Source organism: Rhagoletis pomonella, unplaced genomic scaffold (genome assembly GCF_013731165.1).
Source record: "Rhagoletis pomonella isolate Grant_MI unplaced genomic scaffold, Rhpom_1.0 Rhpom_scaffold_00009, whole genome shotgun sequence".
Lineage (NCBI taxonomy): Eukaryota > Metazoa > Arthropoda > Insecta > Diptera > Tephritidae > Rhagoletis > Rhagoletis pomonella.
In genome coordinates this window covers 33,236,465-33,258,250 of record NW_023458563.1, presented here as the reverse complement: position 1 = coordinate 33,258,250, position 21,786 = coordinate 33,236,465, and the positions used below count along the sequence as shown (strand labels likewise).

The 21,786-nt window shown below is 33.0% G+C and overlaps 1 protein-coding gene across 10 annotated transcripts in view; it reads left to right on the top strand.

Moving 5' to 3' along the window:
- Positions 1 to 21,786, top strand: part of LOC118745736 — a 351,287-nt gene that overhangs the window by 138,687 nt on the left and 190,814 nt on the right. For 8 of the 10 annotated variants that reach the window (XM_036479370.1, XM_036479368.1, XM_036479369.1 and 5 more), the window contains one exon: positions 18,250 to 18,391. The exons of the other annotated variants lie outside the window; for them this stretch is intronic. In XM_036479370.1, coding sequence (XP_036335263.1) covers positions 18,250 to 18,391 — 142 coding nt within the window. The remainder of the gene's footprint in view (positions 1 to 18,249; positions 18,392 to 21,786) is intronic. 10 annotated transcript variants of the gene reach the window in all.

The window sequence follows — 21,786 nt, the reverse complement described above, 5'->3', positions numbered from 1 at the left end:
CCCCCCCCCCCCCCCCCCCCCCTAAATACGGTCTGGCTCTAAGCCTTCTATTCGTAGAATAAACAAAGCTCCGGCTAATATCTTGGGGTATATTCTCCCATATATTTTAAACATCACTTTTAAGGCCAGGATTTTTCAAGATTTGAAGCTCGCGTAATTTGGATTCCATGTAAGCCCACTACTATTCAGTACATAGTAACAAAATATAAAAAGAAAGGAAATTTAGAAATAACAGGAGGAAGTGGAAGACCAAAGAAAATATATTCATCAGAGGTAGAGAGAAGCTTTGCTCGATATATCAAGAAAGGTCCAAAACAATCCACAGTAGATATTGCAAAATAGCTGTCCACGCACAGACTGTGAAGAATTGTCTGCATTCGTTGGATTTCCGAGCATACACACCGCGCAATAAACCCTCCCTATCAGAAAACAAAATTCATCAAGCTATTGCAATTCAAGAATTAGTATGTTAATCAATCTACTGACTTCCGGGGTCGGGCTATTTTCACGGATGAATTCCAATTTAACCTGTTGGATCTGTTGGGCGTTAAGAAAGTGGGGATCTAAATAGCAATATTTTAAACAAAACGGTAAAACATGCTGGTGGCCGTGTCATGGTATGGGGGGCGATACACTTTCAGAGGCATTCGCTTTAAAATAACGCAAAATATTAAATAAAGCCAAAAAGTATAGACTGTGCAACAATAATCAAAGTGCCATAAAAACCTAGCCTTAATAATATGAATGTTTCCCTCTACCTTTCAGCTTACCAACTGGGCTTGTAGAGTACAACAGATAAAAAGTTGATCCGATATGCTTTCACCAATTTACATAAGTATTTATTTCTAGTTCCTGCACAAGTCATTGGTGGTAGCTCCAATGTGCTGAAACAAATTCACACTTTCGGGGTTTTTCGAACATCAAACTCGAAATACGCCACAGCATGAAAAATATCGACGTATTCTTTTTTTATTGAAAGTGTTTATAAAAAGCTTTAAAATACTTACATTCTCCGTTTTTCCATTACAGCGGAATGTATTAAATACAGGTCTTTAAAAATACGAAATACTCACTTTAAACTAATTTAGTTGAGAGTCCAATGTAATGCATAATATCGGCACATTTGATTGCAAGAGTTTGTAAAAATGGATTAACAACCTGTCTTTTAGACAAAAAATAAAAGCACCCGCTTATTGTTATGGTAAACTCGAATTCACAATTTTTTGCTTCCTTCTTGACTATCCTATGACTTGACAAACATGTTATCCTTTCCATACGCGAATTTCTCCCTGGCTATGCAAAGGACTTGGGCTTTCAGTTTATTTTGCAGCATTTACTCAAGTAAAACTTTTCCAAATTGTTACAAAATGTCAGTGGAAGTTATAATTTCACTGCAAAAATATCTGCTGAAATAAAAATCGCAGACAAAAGCTCCCTTTTGCCAATTTTAATTGTGCAAAGTTCTTTTGACAGAAAGGCTGATGAATAAGTATGTATGAAAATCATTTTTCTCGCGTTTCTCCACCAGGCGTAGCAATCCAATTATCGGGCAGCGAATTTTTTTAAGTTAGTTTGTTTCTTTAATTAATTTTTTTTTTTTTAGATTTTCTTTAGATTTTAAGATTTTATTGTTAAAAAAATTTTCCTTTTTAAATATAGTTCAACGTGTTAGAGTGTTTCTTTTGTTGATACGTTTAGAAAAGCTATTGCTAAACGACAAACAGAATAACTCTAAGACTTCCTCGCTAAGAGATCATTCATTTAGTTTCCCGAAAGACAGAAAGGAGCTTTCAAGATAGTTGGCAGAATTGACAAGTGTCTTACGAAATACTTTTGTCTTGCAAGACTGTGATGAGTTGAAGAACAATTGCCAGAATTGCCCTGATAGTCTCCTCAGAACTCAGTGTACGTATCAGTGTACATATTAAAACCGAAAAGTTACTCGAATAGGCTTATTTACATACGTACATACCTATAAAGATTTACTTTTTATTTGTATAGAGAAAGTTGCCACTAATGCTTGTACACTTAAAAGCCTTAATTGTATTATTGAAATCGAATTCGATTATAGAAAAAGGAAAAATAATTACACCGTGCTACAAAAAACACGAAAAAAACTTAATGTAGGCTGTGTGGGTAGGGTCAAGTGCATAATAAAAATAGGTGTATTTTTCTTCCCGAACTCTCGATTTTTCAATAAAAGAAGATATTTTCTTTCTTAATTCATTTATCTATTATAATTATAATTTTTCATCCGATTGTAAAAATGAAATATGTTTTTAAAAGAGGATTTATAGACATTTAAAGCGTCGTATTGTTGTATGTCGTAAACTTTAAAAGCTTAAATAAATATTTAGAGAACTTAAAACCACAACCAACTATTTTTTAACACTGCGAAAATTCATAATATCACTTTGAGGGTACTTTGTGAACCCTCTTAATATATTTTTTAGGTGTTTAAAATGTACGACATACAACAATACGACACCTATGACGCCGTTGTGAATACCCCAAATGTGTTGTTGGACTTATGACCTTATTCCTTAAAAACAAATTAGATTTAAAAAGCTTTATTAAGTGCCATTTTCATAAAAATTTTAGATTTATAAAGCATTTAAAGTCTTCTTAATTTTTAATGAATTGCGAGACTAGATTTTTTGTAATTTTCGTCGGGTAAAGTTGAAAAAATCTCTATTTTTCTTATTTTTCAACTTTGAACATCTATGAAAGTAGCTAAACATGGCACACTGTCCTAAAAGTACATTAACAATCGAGCAAACAAATAGTTGAGCAATTTTTTCTTAAATGCGGTGACAAAAACATAAATAGAAACGCATAATTTTAGCAGGATTTGTCTATATTTCTTTTGTTTGTTTTTTCCCATTATATTTTTTATAAAAGTACAGGTCGTTAATAGATCAGTGCGTCAATTCGTGTTTTCTATATAAAATGGAGAGTTCAGGAACTATAAGAAACATATTTTTATGTCACACTGGAGCCTCGACATTGAGGTATTTTCGTGTGTAATCCCTGTTTTTTTTTTATAACACTGTCAAGCTGCAATATCAAAATTCACTACAGGCTTGAAAAAAATGATACATGCATACATATGTACATATGTTCTAAATGTGGAATGGATGTGTGTTTATGAAAATGATATATGTACGTATATAAATATATTGTATGGCCTAATGTTCTACTTTAACTACATATGCATATATCTGATATTTTATCAACTTTTTTATCAAAGAGTCTAAGCAACACTAACATACCAATCACATACCGATCATATGCAAAATGCAATAACTCATAATTACTAGTTCATATACTGCAATATCAGCACATACACCTACAAGTAACGTTTTACGATGCATGCAAAAAAGTGCACTACTTAAAACAATATTTATTTGTTTATGTAAAATCATCACAAGAACAAGGTGTTTAGCTGAGGGAGAGCGGGAGACCAGGTTTAGAGTTGTGTGTTAGAGGAGTAGAGGAGATAGGGATTACCTTTGTCAATGAACCCACATAGTCACCCACGGACTTCATATGCCTGATATGAGAGACAGAGAGAGAGAGAGAGAGAGAGATACGGGCAGGCCGGTGAAGCGGTAGCTCAAGATGTGACCCTTTTCCCATGTAAAATTTGGGGAATCCATTGGAGGAGTCAAGCTCTAGCTGCCGCGGGCTGCTGTGCAATTAGCTGAGATTTATTCCGGGATGAATTTATGCAGAGCCCCGGTGTGGCGTGTAAGCCGTAGCTTACTACCATGTCAAAAATTACTCCGGGAGTGGAGTGGAAGCGATGCTTAAAGCACCGTGTGATAGCCAAGCTGGGTAAGCGTTTACCGTGGCTGGAAATGTCAGCGACTTATCACTTCGCTATGTTCAGCAAGGAGAGATTTGAGAATTGCATAAACAATGCACATCGAATTAAAGCTTGAAACACATTGGGAACGACGCCCTACGGACCACAGCTGTCAAATTATTTTAACACGTACACTTATGTAGATAATTATTTTGGCGACGACACGGCAGCACCGCGACTAGCCAAAAATGTAGCTGTGGGCAGATTAGATCCATTTCTATTTTTCTAGCGAAAGATTAGATTTATCCTCTTCTTTTATGTCAAACTCAAACAAATTCATGATGTCGCTGTCGCATTCAAAAAAATTCACGTCGCCGTCCACACAGCATTTAGATTATGTAGATAAAACCTTAATGTCGTGTCGTGTGGTGATGTCGTTCTCGATGTGTTCATAGCTTAAGAACGAGTGCGTCTCTTTTAAACACAAATAAGTGCGTTTGTTCGCTGCACTTGGCTTATCCGCGAAATGCAATACAAGTGCATGTGTGTGTTCGCTGCTCTTTGTTTATGCGGGAAATGCATAAATCGCTTAAACAAAAGGTCTTAGAGGCACGGTGCACATTAGAGCGATACGAAAGCGACATCGTGTACGTGGGAATTGGTAGGAAGCGATGAAACCTGTGCACACTTGCACGACAGCGACACTGCAGCGACATAATATCGCTTGTGTATCGGCCGTGCGGCATAATATCACATGCGTATCGGCCGTGCGACATGGTTTGCAATCACACGGCATATGTACGGTGACCATCCGTCCTGTATTATAGTGGACAGTCCTGTCCAATTGTCCTGGAAATTTATTTATTTTATACGGGACGCCAAATGTTCTGTATTTCTTTTAATGTCCTGTATTTGTCCCGTATTCGGTGTTCCGTATTTCCACGCTTGACAGCTCCTTAAAATGGCGTGCCTTTGAACCAGTTTTAAGTGATGTTGGTATATGATCGTAATTTTCTCCATAAACAGTTATTATTTTCTAATATGAATGTCTGTGCTTCGAATTGAGGAACACATACCGTGACCAAAATATAAATTAGGATTCAGCATCTTAGCCAGGTTTGGATATTTTGCTTTTGTATATTTAACGTTTATTATTTTTTATGAAAGTAAAGCTCTTTTCCCAACAAGAACATATAAATCCAAATTTCCGACTTTTTGCAAAAACTATGAAAATGAATTCTGCAAAGTTTCCTCAAAATCAGATCCTTAAGAAAAAATTTGATTTGCAGTTTTGTAGCTCATTAAAATATAGTATAACAAAGTGCAACGCGCTACTTCCTTTGTTTGAAAAAAATGCGTAACACTTTCAAGAAAAAAATATACCAAAAATTAACGGTAAGTCACTTTAAACTTGCACTTTAAAAATAATAGATTGGCGCTTACACAATTAGGGGATTCACAAGACGTGTTAACCGTCGTAAAATCTTAAGGTTAACATCTTTTTTAATCAAAATGGTTTTAGGGGATTTCTAACTAAACCGAAATTCTTTTAAACTGATAAAGAATATATAATTAGCCAACCCCCCAACCATTTTAACCGCTATTTTACATAAACAAGTGTTAAGCTTAAGATTTTACGACGGTTAACACGTCTTGTGAATCCCCTAAATATGTTAGCGTTAGGCCGAGCTTCTACCCCAATTTCTGGCGTACGCTTTGATGTTGTAACACAAAGGGGAGGAACCTACAGTTTTACGCCATTTTCGAACGGCGATTGTATTTTTATGAGAAGCTGGTTTTCATGTCAGAAATACACTCGGAGGTTTGCCATTGCCGGACGAGGGGCGACCGCTATTAGAACAAAAACTTGTCTGTTTATTTTTTGATGTTGATCGGAAACAGGCTTGACCCCAGGGTCTGCGGAATGGTAGCACCACTGATTGCACTTGCATTTTATTATACTAAAATTTAACGAATTTTTTGTAACAAATTTTGCGGGATGAATATCTCAAGAAAAATATCCTACAAATTTGTAATGTTACTATAAGGATGCTGTTTTTGGGTGAATACATCTAGGATCATTGAAGAAGCTTTTAAGATCTCTTAGCTTAGAACCGTAAGCATATGGTATCGCGTATCGTATCGCTCTAATGTGCGCTGCGTCGATGTGCAGGGAAAACAGCTTTAAAATGATGATAGGCATTAATTTGCTCAATCTTCAAGCTCTATTTATAGGGTATGGCAAAAACCTAACCGTTATGATTATAGTTTCTAGATTGCACACTATTTTGTCAGAATTATGTGAACTGTGCCTCGTAACCGCGCAAACCTCGTAAATAAACCTCTTTTCGATACAAAATTAAGTAAGTTTTCGAGGTTTATGTAGTTACAAGGCATTTATGCGTTTAGATCAGTTGTTCTATTCTTATTTAACTCCTTAAAGGCAAATGTATGTATGTACAGTGGTGGTTAGTCGGCAGTTCAGGACTAACTTTGTAATTTTATTACCAGGGAATGGAATTTGTTCAACTATAGAGATTAAGGTTTTTTGAGTTAAAAACTCGAGCGAAGAGAACGCTTAATAAAAGAGTCACTCATATGTAAATAGTTTATAAATACATTTCTTTCGCTGAACTTGTACACAAACTTTTTTAATATGTTGTTTTCTATTTTTTCAACTTATATTTATATACAATACATACACACTATATTTTCATGTAGTTAGGTAGATGGATTTTTGAATGTTTTTTGTTTAAATTTTCGCTGAACATTTTACGTTTATTTCCATGCATTGTCAACTGTTAAGTATGTGCTGATATGCAGTTTAAATGTACTTAAGGTTTTCTACAGATGTATTGTTGTAACAATGTTGAATTGGCTGTTATCACTATTTGTTTTATACCTGCATACATACATATATGTCGCATATATTATAAGAATTGGAAAACGTAAAACCTATTGGAGCCTATGTTATTAAGTTTTCGTAACATTTGTTTACTTTTAAGAACTTAACAAAACTAGAAACAAAAAACACCATTTTGTTAAGTTCCGCTAAATTTATTTTTCCCTCTCTGTATAATTTCGCGCTACAAAATTCCAAAACTATCAATGATTTTTACAGCAATAAAAGGAAACTTTATTAAGTTGAAACTGATGAAAAGCATTCCCCAACAGAATGCTCCCGTTTTTTCTCTTCTTCTTTCTTCCTTGAAATCCTAAACTTTTAAGAAATGAACAGAAACGTAGAAAATGCACTAATAAATTATACGTGGCTCACTTCGTTTCTTATCAAATCGAATTTAACGCCCAAAATGTCATTTTAGATATTCATTTTATTTATATGTATTTATTAATGCTAAGTTAGAGTATTTGATACAACACAAATATTTATTTAAGAAATGCATGTACGGCCGATTTTTTGGTTGATTTTTTTTTCCAAAGCTATTATCCGTCATTCATATTTACTTAGAAAAAAACTTGTTTTGTTTTTTTATTAAAGAAATTAAGGGACATTCTACTCGAAAGTAAATTTTTAATTTTTTGGAAGCAAAAATAATTAGCAACGTATGTAGGGAGCTTATTAGGCTAGCCTGTTTTAAAAGAATACTTCAAAAATAGGTGCTGATCATAAAACATTGCTACTTAGTAAATCTCCAAATAAGCTCAATTTAAGGGTTGGTTTAGTAGCTTTCAATTCCATCTTGACCCGTGTGTAGAAACTAGTTTTTATACACAATCTAGCTACACCACGGTTTGCTCAAACCATATGCATGTATTTATAAGGGAAGGTGATGGTAGTTATCTATTGTATGATATCGTTAACTTAGAGTGAAAAGTTGCTAGGTCCATTTTTTGTGAAAACTCATATGTATTTTGATAACGGAAGCAAGAGATATTAAAAATGTATCGCTTTCAAAAGAATTAAGGTACTTGTTTTATTTCGTCCCGTTTATATTCAGTGAAATCTAAATCCAAAAAATGCACAGAAAATTCCAAAATAATACGATTTTTTTTTAAATTAATATCGAATTCTTTGTATTCATATTGAATCTTGTTTTGTTTTAAACATGCAAAATTGTGTGTTCAAAGTTTAACAAAATACTTGAAGAATACGGTTAAACGAAATTTGTTTCCTCTCCTGTAAAATGTTTAAAAATGGATTTTCCACTCACTAAGCTAACGATATGTGTCGGTGCGTATGTCTGAATGTATAGTATATTGGCCTTATTCAAAAAAATTAAGTAGGTTTAAAGAGCTTTATAAATTGACGTTTACGTACATTTTTTATTTATGGTGATTTCGTTTATACCAAAAAAACGCCTTTTGAGTGCCACTTTCTCTTTTAGTGTTCGATACCAAATTGAAAGCAAAGGGTTAGAAAATTTTGTGTTCGTTTGTTAAAATGTCACACTCTTGTAAGACAAAAAAATGCACATCCTCTGCCCTTTGAAGCTTTGTCAGAGAAGATGGTTGCCCTCAAAATCAGATGGTTGTTTAAAACGACAATATTATAAAATACATGAGCTAGACAACGACAAGAAGGCAAAGGCATGCCCTTTGACAGTATTGAGTGTAACATTGAATACATTTTGCACTGGGGAAGGGCGACATTTTTTCGGAAGAAACGAAATCAACATTCGTAAACCTTTTTTAAAGCTACTTTACTTTTTATGCTTTTTATGAATAAGGCTATTAAATAGTGTGTATGTCATTGTCAATGTGCCAGACAATGGTGTACTCAAGTATGTGTGTGTATAAATTGGTGTAAATTTGTGAATTTTGGTACAATTAATCAGATTTATACCAAAATTTTTAAATTTACACCAACTTATACACCAGTGTGCTACTTGAGTTACAAATTTCCAATACTCTCAGACAACTCTTTTACTTAGTTTTATTAATTTTTCTTTCACTAACATACTTTATGGATCATATTTTTCCACCTTCGATCAATGAACATACGAACATAATAATAATAATTTTATACACCACGACCAATCAGCTGCGTAGTATTGGACGTTTCACTAGCGTGTTGCCACTTTTCTGGCGTCACTCATTACCAGGGCCGAAAAGTTTAAGCTTTTCCTTGAAATTGCTTTATTTGCTTATTCAGGGTTTCCAAGCTTAATTTTAACAATCATGCTTGTTTTGCTTATTTCAATGTATAAAGCTAAGTACAGACCTTTTAAGTAAATGGTCAAGAAAGAAAGTGCTATTATTTCGTGTGTGTGAATAGTAGTGTCCAAGGAGTTTTGACATCTGATAGTCTACAGCCTGCTGTCTCACTTTTTCCTTACGAAATAATGGAACGGCCATATATTTCTGTTGAAAACAATGATGCCTTCTTGTACTCTTCAAGAAAATTTCTTCTTTCTTTTCTTTTCTTAAGAACTTCGTACTGCTTAAGAAAATTTGGCTCAATAATTTTTTCTTGGCCATTTCTTGGGCTTTTTTTTATTCGTCGAACTAAAGAAATATTTACAAATAATAACATGAAAACAGATTTAGTTTGTATTAACCCGTAACTTCAATTGCATTTCTGCTTGGATACAAAAATATAAAACCAATGGTTCGTCTCTACGGAAAGGCAATGGTGTTTTTGAAGAGATTTATATAATTTATCTTAAATGGAGAATAACGAATATTTAAAAAAATTTTAACGACCAACGCAGATTTTCATTATTTGAGAATATCAGCAAGACTTGTATGACCATTAGAAGTTTTCATTCCTTGAAATAAACTGAATAGAAAACAAAACATAAAACTGCGATTAATTTTGTTTTTTTTTTGTTTTGCGAGCATTTTTTCAAGCATATTTACCAATCTTTTAGTGCTTATCTAATCGCTTAAAATGGATTTTTTCGAGCTTATTTTCTTCGGCCCTGCTCATTACAGAGTATACTTGTTTATGATTTTACGCACTGAAAGCATCCAAAACAATGTTTTTTTATTCAAGTTATTCAGCCAAAAGTCATAGCTGACCCTTAAATTATTCTACGTAAGAAAAAAACATTTTGCTAAAAGAAAAACAATGTACGGAAAAATCATAGCGTTCTATCAATCTAGGCCAGGGCTGGCGAACCTCAGGCACGCGTGCCATTGATGGCACGCAATAATTTGAGCACAGTATTAATTGAGAACTCAGTTCTTCAATTAACATTAGTAATATTTACTACCAAATCAACACAATTTCTTTTTTTTTCATTTAAATTTGAGATCAAAGCAAGATCTACTCACACACAAGACAACAGGTTAGAAGAGCCAAAAATACAGACACACAAGACATTCGATCCTTGAGTTCCATTGCATTGTTCATCAATAAGCTTAGTGCGCAAAGCATGGCTTCGCCTTCCTTGGTGATATAATGGGCGTAGTTCTCAAAAATATTGGACCTCACATCTTCGCAGGCAGTAAATAAACGAAGGTTTAAGGCTTATACGTGGCTTGCAAAATTGGTGGTTTTTACGGATATGTGCAAGCATTTGAATGATTTGAACGTAAAGTTTCAAGGCTCTAATAAAACTATAATTATAATGCATAGATCTCATTCGCCCTTTTTAGGCTAAACTTAAAGTTAGTTTTTAAGATTTTGAGTCGACTCTAAATTTAGTAGCAGCTTTTTTGGCAGATATTAAATTGATAATTCATTACATGAAAAAGCTGAAACTAACTTTAGTGTCGTCTTTATTTTGACTATGAATATGCCCCATCGTTTCCAAAAATTACAAAAGTTTGCCAAACTTAACAAGTCTAAATTAGATTTGGATCTAGATAAAAAAACCAGGCGGATCAAGAGTCGCTGAATAGTTTTCTTTGGTAATAAATTCTCTCATCGACGAATTTTCATCAACGTTTTCTGAATTCAAGGAGTTATCGGAAACACTCAAATTTACTTATTATGTATCCTGATGTGACTTGACTTGATAAATTGCACTCGTATAAATTTGATTGATTGGAAATCGAAGATTTTGAAATGCAGCTGATTGAGTTTCAGTGTAATTCAATATGGTCTAAAAACTTAGTCGAAAGAAAGAAAGAGTTGGAATCAATCGAATCAGAAAGACCATCGGGCAATATGGGCAAACACGCTAATACTAAAACTTTGGAAACTTGCAATTCAATTCTACACATATTAGCCGTCTGCAGAAGCTGGCCCCTGCGCACAAAGTAAACAGAGGCATTTAAGAGACGCTTAATTGTTTTTTTTTTTCTTAGTTTTTTCACGATTTATTGGAGTGCTTTGAGGACGCTCGCGCTCTTTCTAGCTTCCTAACCAGCGTTACCGTTTTGCTTAAATTTAAGCAACATTGATCAAGTTTTTCCTGCCTGTTAAAATGTTAAGAAGAGCTACTATTTCAAAAAATTTTTCAAATTTATGTTTAGGGAGACTGTCATCCAGATGTACTTCTGCCATGAAATCGCTTCTCATTAAAACCATTTGCCGTTCGGAGGCGACCTAGAACTTTAGGTCCCTTCATTTGCGTGACAAGATCAACACGCACATTATGGATATCATGATACCAAACTCGTTTTTTGCATGCATTCAAAAAACTAGCGAAAGGGCAGATAACTATTATAGGAGTATGTGTTGAAAGCCTGAAATAATGTGTAATAGTTTTCAAATTTAGCAACTGTTAGGCCCGATTTCAGATAGCCTACTTAAGTAGAGATTATTGATTAACTTCCACTATTCATTTTCAGATCATACATTTAATATGCAACACTGTTTTTATATCAAACAACCAATATTGATTGGTAGGTCGTTTAATCAATCCCACCAAATCCCACCAAAAAACAATCAGCTGTTCAGCAGAAAATGTAAACAAACAAGCAAATGCAACAATAATTTCAAGGAACAAGCAGCAGTACTGCCAATTTAAACAAACTTGATCTGAAACCCAACGAAAGCTAAATGGCATTTAAACAACAATCCACAATTAAACTTAAGTGCCGTTTAAATATTCATTTGAAATTGGCCCTTAGAGGACTATAAAATCCTTACCTTTGACGTCAAAACTCAGCCTTAAAGCTTAAACAGACGGCAGCGTTGATCCGGATTAACTCGAACTTAATCCGGATCAACTGCAGTTAATTCCCGAGTTGATCCGGATCAACGCTGCCGTCTGTTTATGCTTTTATAGAGCCTTACTTACTTACTTACTTACTTTTTATTTCTATAACCAATCTACCAAGCTCAGGAAGAAACAAACAGTAACACCAAGCATTTTTCGTTTTATTAAGACCCGTTAAATAAGTTGCTTAATTTTAGCGGTATTTGTTAAACTTTTTGAAAGATTTTGTTAAACTTTATTTTTCGGGGGCGGCAACACTGTTCCTAACTCCCCGCGGGGTAAGTAAATTAGTCACGGCCAGAACATCAGCTTGTACACACCCGTGTCGCCGCACCTGAAAAATAAAGTATACCAAAATAGTTAAAAAAATTTAATAAATCCCGTTAAAATTAAGCAAGTTATTTAGCAGGTCTCAATAAAACGAAAATGCTTGGAGTTACTGCTTGTTTATTCCCAAGCTTGGTAAATTAGTTATAGTAATAAAAAGTAAGCAAGTAAGTAATGTAAGGGCAATCTAAGGCTAAATTTTGTGGTCAAAAGTAAGGATTTTATAATCTAACAGCTGCTTAATTTGACAACTATTACTATTTCAGTCTTTCAATATATGTATACTGCTATAATAATCAGCTGCCCTTTCGCTAGTTTTTTGAATGCATGCATACAACGAGTTTGGTATCATGTTATCCATAATGTGAGTGTTGATCTTGTCACGCAAAATAAAGGGACTTAAAGTTCTAGGTTGCCTCTGAACGGCAAATGGTTTTTAAGAGAAACGATTTAATGACAGAAGTACACTCGGAGGTTTGAAAATGCGGCGACCGCGGATCGGGAGTTGCGTAGAGCAACAATTCCTGGAACTTTATACGGGATCTGGTTGGCAGTCCTTTTTGACTATTTAAATACAAAAATTTTAACAGGTAGAAAAAAAGTATTCAATTTTGTTTATATTTAAGTCAACACTGGTACCCATGTGTCGCTACTCTCTTAAGTACTGACCCCATGCGACCACTTACGTAGCATTTTTTGGCGGGGGTAAGTTTTTATTTTTGTATATAAGTTTGAAGTCAAAGTTATGCTTTTCTTTCTTAAATTTAACTATAATAAAGAGCTTTAATATTTATGACAATACACATTTCGTTTTATTTATTTAGTCGTCACATGTGTCGCTACTCTCTTGAGTGCTGATCTCATGCGACCACTAACTTAAAATTTTTTGACGGACGTAAGTTTTTAATTTTTTTTATGTTTGAAGTAGAACGTATGTTTTTTTAAGTTAACGATAGTAGAGTACTTAAATGTTTTTGATAATACACACTTCCTTTTTTTATTTGTAACACTCTTTTTTCAACACTTTTATTGGGGTCACTCGGAACCCCATGCGACTAATTGTGTGATTTTATTTATGCGCCTAATTAAGGGTTAAGTGTCAACTACTGTCTCCAAGAACGAGCACGTCATGGCTGCATTAAATGTTTCTTTGGAAATAATGGCACGTGTATGTATAAAGCTTCGCTGGCCCTGATCTAGAGTATTCAATAAGAGACCGTGTGATAGGCCCATTCATAATATAATCTAAAACACCAACAATTGATCGTAGAGGAAAGTAAATCCGTACATTATTATTCTACTTTGAAGTGTATGCATTCCGATTAACCAGCGTCTTTAAAGATAAGCTGAATCAAAAAGTTTGAAAATGTGACCATTTCAAGAAAAAAGGGGGAAAATGTCGAGCACGGAAGGCCTATCGCTTTAAAAACTCCGAAAAAGGGCTTCAAAAATACATCTTTTTTTAAATTATCCGACTAGGTCGTTCTGACACAATCTGAAAATTATTATTTGTTTACAAAACACCAGCTGTTCTTTTCTTTTAAGTAAAATGTTTCTGATTCAACTTACATACGCAAATTTGCCAAGTTTACTTACATACATTTAACATATTGACATGTTTACCATTAGCATTTTCGCAGTAACTTAATTCCTTCCTTTTTATTTGCGTGTTCTCTAGCACTATATAGAAAGCTATAATGCCCTTAGCTTACATACATACATGCATATTTGAAAGTTAGTAAATAAATAGTAAATAAAGCAAAATTTCTACATATGTACATGCGAGCGATTTTAAAGTGCTGGGCAATCGAACTGAAGTTATTATCATACTAAATAATTTATTAACGTATTTTTTCTTGCATTTATTTTTTGTTTAGTTTTTTACCTATTGTAAATATCATTGGTCACTTTTCATTAAGGCTGTATATATTTCTTTACACTGTGAATTAATTTTGCCTACTACTAACACATTACAATACAATTATCTGAGCAACACAATAAGTCAAGAAATACATAACGCTTGCTTGCTGTAAGAGTGCCATGAAATTAAAAATAAAATTAATCAAGCATAACCAAAAAAGTCAAGGAAAAATTCGTTAATAACGGCGGCTTTGTTCACAAATAATGTGTATTGTTAAATAAATAAGTATAAATAATAATTGAAGGAATTTACTTCTTATATTGGAAAGTGTGAGCATTTTCTCTTGTTGTTGTTGCTATATAATAAATATATATTTTCTATTTTTGCACAACAAGATATGAGCTAATAATGAAAATGTAATTATGAAATTCTTGCAGCAAAGTGATAACTATAAGTATATGCATATAAGCATGTACATACATATGTACATATTTACATGCAAATGGTCGCATTCCAGTAAATTCCACTGCGAAGATTCGCGGTTAAATATCTGAGCAAAGATTTGGGTCAAAGGATTTTCGCTTAACCTGAGTGGTTTTTGCGCCATTCATTCAAGTGATATGTATGCAAATTATCACTGGAATGGACTAATATGTATGTGCAACTTAATTATTTAGAGTCTAATAATAACAAACTATTTTACTTATTAGCACGATTTTTTTATATTTCACATATTTTTCCGCTATATATTATAAATACATATGTATATAGTATTGTATAAATACCATACCCGCGGGAAAATCTACAAATTCAGTATAAGTACTGTGTAAGTGTACATAGTGAATGCGAACAAGGGAATCTTTAAGCCTAAAGCAATTAAATTTTATGCAAACTTGCGCATGAATGTTAATCGCATTCTTCAAAAAATAAAAACAAAATAATACATATTTCTAACTAAAACTCGGTAAAACACAGCGAATAACAAACTTTAGAAAATAATAGTTACAATACTGAAAAGTAACTGGTTTTCTTGCATTTACTACCGTAGCACGCCGGCATTCAGCATTCAATACTGGGCTCCTAAACGTTCAGTTTTAATTGTTCATATTTTCCCCGCTGGGTAGAAATATACACACATACATACATATATACATACATATGTACGTAGTGATTAGCTGATATATACGATTTTATTTTTTCTACGTTTTATAATTAGAAATTTGTTTGAGAGGGCCACAACTATATACTTATACTGAAACTTTTGTGAAAAATATGCACAAGTTATTCATTCCAACACTACGTAAAGAGAAAATTTGAAATTTAAATGGCAAACACTTATTACAATTGCATTTTTAGTAAACATCTCTCAAAAATTAAATAAAAAACTAGCGCCTAAAATTTTAAGCTTTGCTTTTACTTAGTTATTCAGCTGGTTCTATTCAGAAATAATATCGATCGGCAGAAAACTTAAAAAAACAATTTTAGAAATTTGAAATCAAGGTTGAAAAATTAAGTTTACAAAAAAATTCGAAACTAAAAAAAAAATTAGAAGTACCTACATATGTATTTACTTTACTTCATTTGTCTAAAAATCATATAATAAACATGTAAATAAATTAGAGATGTAACGGCTAGTGACTTGGTCGGATACCAAATACCGAATATCCGACGAAAAACTGTCCGGACAGCCGGATACCTGATACCGGATATCCGCTACAACTATAAATAAATTATAAAGCTTGTTAAATAATTTAAATATATTTAGGACTGAAATTTTCAAAGTTAAAAGTAATTAAACTTCCGCTGTTCAATTTTCGGAATATAAAAAATAGTTATTCGTATATGTACATAGTTCACTTATTTTACTCTAAAAATCGAAACAAACATTTTATAGAAACATAAGAATTTTCATTTACAGCAGCTTTCTTGAATTTTATGAATTGAAAATTTAAAGTAAATTATTATATTTATATTTCTAATTAATTTTCCACTTTAGTTTTTCTACATCATTAAAAAATTAATCAAACATATGAAAAAATGTTTTGCTGTCTCACCGGTTACTTAAACGGACTGCCGTAAACGTTAAATGCAAATTAAATCGAAAATTTAAAACTAAAATAAAAACTATTATTAACCAAAATGGTTTTCGTCAATCTGGCCGTGACTTCCCCACAATTTCACCAAAATTAATAATATTTAAAATTTCATGGTTTTGAATTGCAATTGTACTAAGATTTGCTATGTTCGTGCATACACTTCTTTTAAACTAGTGAGCTATCCAGTACGCAAAACTCTAACGTTTTACTTATTTGTTAATATCCTTTTTGTTTTTTATTTAATATATGCGTAATTTAACTTAACTCCGAACTAAATCGAATCCTATTCATCATCTATAATACACAACTGCTTCCACTATAGTACAGTTGTTGTCAAAATAATAGTGGTGTGAAATGTAATATTCTTTCGAATGTTTTGGCACTAAATTCTTTCTTATTTCTTCCTTTTCTCACATATGTACATAATTATCTATAAATATTTCAGTATTCTATATTGTTACTGTGATTCCTACAAAACCCACAATACTATTATTTCGACCGCACCTGTACATCCCAACCACGATACCTCTTTCTAAAACTTTAAGCCACTTCAAACACCTTCAATCCACTGTAAACCACTTAGAAGCAAACTAATTGTTCCGACTTCTCGCATACGAACACGACGCGCATTCGACACCTCTACATTCGGTTATGCTTATATGTACATACCAGGGTTGTTGCGAATATTATTCCGAAATAAACATCTTTTCCGGATAATAAACAAACCGCTTATGCAAATTAAACAAGTTTGGTATCAAATGAAAGAGGACTTAAACAGCTTTAAAACTGAAATGTCTAAACGAGGAAAGCCACATACTGAAAAATATTTCAACAAAAAATGTTAATTTATTATCATAGAACAAACCTTGGGTCAGGTATATGCAACTCTTTAGTATTAAATTATAAAAAAATATAAATAGAGGTTGTTCGTTAATTCTGTTTAAAAGCTATTTCAGTCCTTTTTCATATGATACCAAATTTTTTTAATTTGGACGGGCCGTTTGTTTATTATCCGGAAAGGATTTTTATTTTGATATAACATTCGCAACAACCCTGGTACATACATATACATATGTACCCTCATTGCATGCGCTCCTTCTAAAAATGCATATATGTACATATCTATGTATGAATGTTTATACATAAACACTGTTCCATATCATCATCATACGCATACTACATACATATGTATGTATATATGTTTATAATGATGATTTGGAACAGTGTATACATATATGCCAGCAGAACTACTGCCATCATCAGCTCCATATATATACGCATCCATATGTATAAATTATATACTTCATATCATTTACCTTTCTTACCCACCCATAAACACACAAAAACCCTTTTGGTCTGATTATGCATACTTCGCATAACTTCGCATAAATTTCAAACTGCAATTTTGTAGGTACTTTGAATATAGTTTGTATGTACTCCCATTACCCCGTAATTAGCAGAACTTGTAAAAACTTAACGATCTGTTGAGTTTAGATTTTGCTTAACATTTTCTTAAGTGACATTTCATTTGCATTGGTACAAATGGTTGTGCGAAGTTATGCGAAGTATGCATAATCCTACCTTTACTCTATTTTACCCGCAAAATTCAAACTCATTACTTATATACATAAAAACTCTGTGGACTTTTGACAAAACAACTCTCTCGAGTGAGGTCATTTTCTCTTCAAAGCAGTAATTTATTGAGTTCTCGAATGATATTTTTATGCTTAGCTATTAATAGGAGTAGTTCAAGATGATATCTTAATCAAAGTTGAATAAAAATATAAAATTTTTAAAGGGAAGTTCCTTATAATTTACACTAAATTCCAACCTACAGAAAGCACAGAGGTTGTTTGGTCATAAGTCCACAGATATGTACATTCATTATTAATACTTGTATTCGTAGTCTTGCATTACGTTACATTGCATACATACGCACAAATCAATATATGTATGTACAACAAACAAAATTGCTTTTCGATATTTGATAATGAAACGAAAATGTGTATCCACAAGTAATAATTGCAAAAAAAAATGTGAATGAAAATGATTTCAATTAAAAAACACGTATATGTAATTCTACAGTGATATGTGCTCAAGGCCTGATAGCGAAGGATAAAAGCGGTACCAGTGATCCCTATGTGACGGTGCAAGTTAGCAAGGTGAAAAAGCGTACACGTACAATGCCACAGGAGTTAAATCCTGTGTGGAACGAGAAGTTTCACTTGTGAGTACTTAATTGTCTGTCTGACTGTTTAACTGCCTGTATGCCGGTCTAATTGTTTGTATGTTACCGTATGCCTGCGTTTATTTATTCAATTCGTTTGTATCATAAATAAATAGATAATATTGCATTTACATTGAACCCAAATACGTCACTTGAGAGGGAAATATGAAATGCGAAGTCAAATCACGCATTTCCCTATACACAAGGCATATTAAATAAGGTAGAAGTGATAGTGACATTTCTCTCTTTTGAACACCGACTATAATGTCAAATGATGAATAACTGTTAACCCTTTTCAAGGTTGCATTTTCTATTTTTCATTAAAAATTCAATTGCGTGCTGCGAGATAGTTTTGAATTGTGTGAATTTTGTTGTTTTTACTTTGCAATTGATGGGAAATCAAAGCAAATGCAATTCGGGCAGTGTAAATACATTCAAATGCCTTATTTCAAAGCGCGTATTTGCGTTCAATGTAAATGTAATATAAAATCTTCTAACTAGCAAAGTATTAGACTGATGCACAAATGCCTTGGTTTCACCGGCGCAACAAGCGACCTATTGCATGTGACACTTACCATTTTTATACCAACACACAAATCGCTACAATTTTGATATTTTTCAATAATTTTGAATTTTAAATACTTTTGTGAATATATGTACGTTTTTTAACATTGGGTTGTCAAATGCAAACTTTTAGGTCTTTCTGATTGTCTGAAGCAGAAAGCTTTCTGAAACTAAACCGGTAATGCCTCTAGTTCAATATACAGGCCAAGGTAGTTTTCATAAGCCAATATAATTGCGTAATGTAAAGCTATACATAAAAGTACACAAGTTCTTATACATACATTGAAAGTATGTATAATCTTTTTTAATTGCATAAACAATGAACATTATTTATTTTATTCGTTGTCAAAAAAACAAATATATTAATCTTTTTTTCAAAACGGTACAATGCATGTACATATACACATTGTCAGTGTTTAAACATCAAGATCAATTATACGCCATATATGCATATCAAGCACGCCTAGTTACTTAGTTATTTTATTTTCTCCATAAATTACCAACAATATGTACGTGTGTTTAGGAAGGAAAGAATCCTCATTTGACACATTGCACAGATATTAATTCATTTTCATTTGCACTGCATTTCATTGCCATTGCTTTTATTGCTCTCTCACACGATAGATGCTTGAAACGACAATGCTTAGAGAGAAACAGGTTATGCAATGGCATAAATTGCCTATTTCTCTCTGTGCTTTTGCAGTGCATAGTTGGTTGAAATCAAAACGTTGCATTGGTATGCTAAATGAGCAAATGACTTGAAACCAGCTGAAAGCCGAGTTGTGCACCAGTCTACTAAGTCTTTATTATTTTCTATAGTATATATGTATCTATAAGCTTTTTCCGTTTCATTTAGTCAAGTTTCTAACACTTATCAGTCACTTCTTGGGCCTATGTCACACACTATAAATCTAACGTTCTGTTTACTTATATCTAACACTCTTATTTACTTGTATGTACTACATACATACATATATCCGCACAAATTACCTACAATAAGTGAATGAGACATGCACCACAGCAAGAGAAAGTAAACTGCAAACGGCACATGTGCCCTTGAAATTCATCATAATACATTGGACTTCACAACATACTATATCAAATAAAACACCTCTTTGAGGTAAAATTTTCGAGTGACGAGAGCTGAACTAGAAACACAAAATTTATGATATCAATTTAGTGACGAAAGTTATACGCATTTTTTAACTGCCTTTGTAACGCAGGGAAAATCTTTTTTATTCATACGAATCGTTGCACAAGTTCTGTTATTCATTTTGTGTTTCTAGCAGTAGAGCGGAATTTCGCAACGTTCCGAATAATAAAAAAAGATTTTCCGTACGTTTCAAAGGCAGTTAAAAATGCGTATAATTTTCGTCACGCAATTGATATCATAAATTTTGTGTTCGTATTCAGCTTTCGTCACTCGAAAATTTTACCTCAAAGAAGTGTTTTATTTGATATCAATTATTTTGGGGTAGCAAATTTAAAATCGACAGAAATACAAACAATAATCTAAATGTTTTATTTTTCTCAAATAAATTGCTAAAAATATTAAAATCCAAATTATGTATTCAAAGCGATGAGTCCATTGAAACATATAATTTTTCGAATACGGAATAAAACGAAAAATAATGAGCATATCCTTTGTATTCGAAAAAAAAAAAAAAAAAAAATATGAGATATGATAACAACTTATCAACTTGGTACTAACTTTGGATACAATAAACAACTGTATTCGTCTGATAGTCTCGTAGTTTATTTTTGTTAAGATTTCTACCGGGTGTGGTGGGCACACATGTGCTTTTTTTGAGAAGTTTTACTTCTATCACGTGTACGGTGTTGCACTCGTGCCATTAAACTAATGCTTTTTTCTCAAGTAGTTTTGCTCAATAAATTTTGGCAATTTATACATATGTATGTAAGTAGTAACGGCACATTGGGTGAATTAAATGCATTCATACATACATATTTATGTACAACTATAGGTAAATACCAGGTAGGTTAAGTGCGGGTGATAAACCCATGTCGCATAGTTAAATACTGTGTACATACCTGCAATTAAACTGGGGAAAAATGTTACAATTTCGGCATGTGACTGAAAAAACTCTAAAATACACACAAATGGTGGTTTCCAAGACATGTACGAAGTGATTAGCACAGCTGCTGTCAACTCGCGGGAAATTCCCCGATTTGCAAGGAATTTCGGTTTAAGTGGCAATCGGGGAATGGGCAATTTTTTCGGGGAACTGGGAATATTATTTTTATATCTTAAAGTAACCAAATTAGACGGATGTGTTAATTTTTAACCATTTGACCCTTTTTGGAGCGACATTTTTTCAATTTGAATCCCAATATCTCCACAACAAGAGTTTTCCCAGATATAAGCTGTATACCAGATGAAAGCTAAGGTTTCGGGCTAGATTTTTGGAAACCTAGAATAAAATTGACTGACCAGTTTTTGAGAAACTGCCGTATATTTTCAGCAGCCCGATTTTTAGTTTTCAGGCGATAACGTTATGATATGTTTATATTTTATAAACAAAAAAGATGGCGTTTGATAGCTTGTTTGAAGACCCTTCTACTGATATCCGCGTCAATGACATGGAGTGAGTAGTGCGGCCTCAGTGGTAGTTTAAAAAATTGCGTTTTTTCGAATTTCAGGCAGCAGCCACGCCCACAAAGGCATACGAATCAAAACATCCTGGAACAAAACCTTCTTAGTTTTTTTTGTACTTTAGTTCCTGAAAATTTGAAAAAAAATTAAATGACGTACAGACGCCACATACATACATCTCTTAGCGGAGACACGAACCAAAACACATTTACCTCTA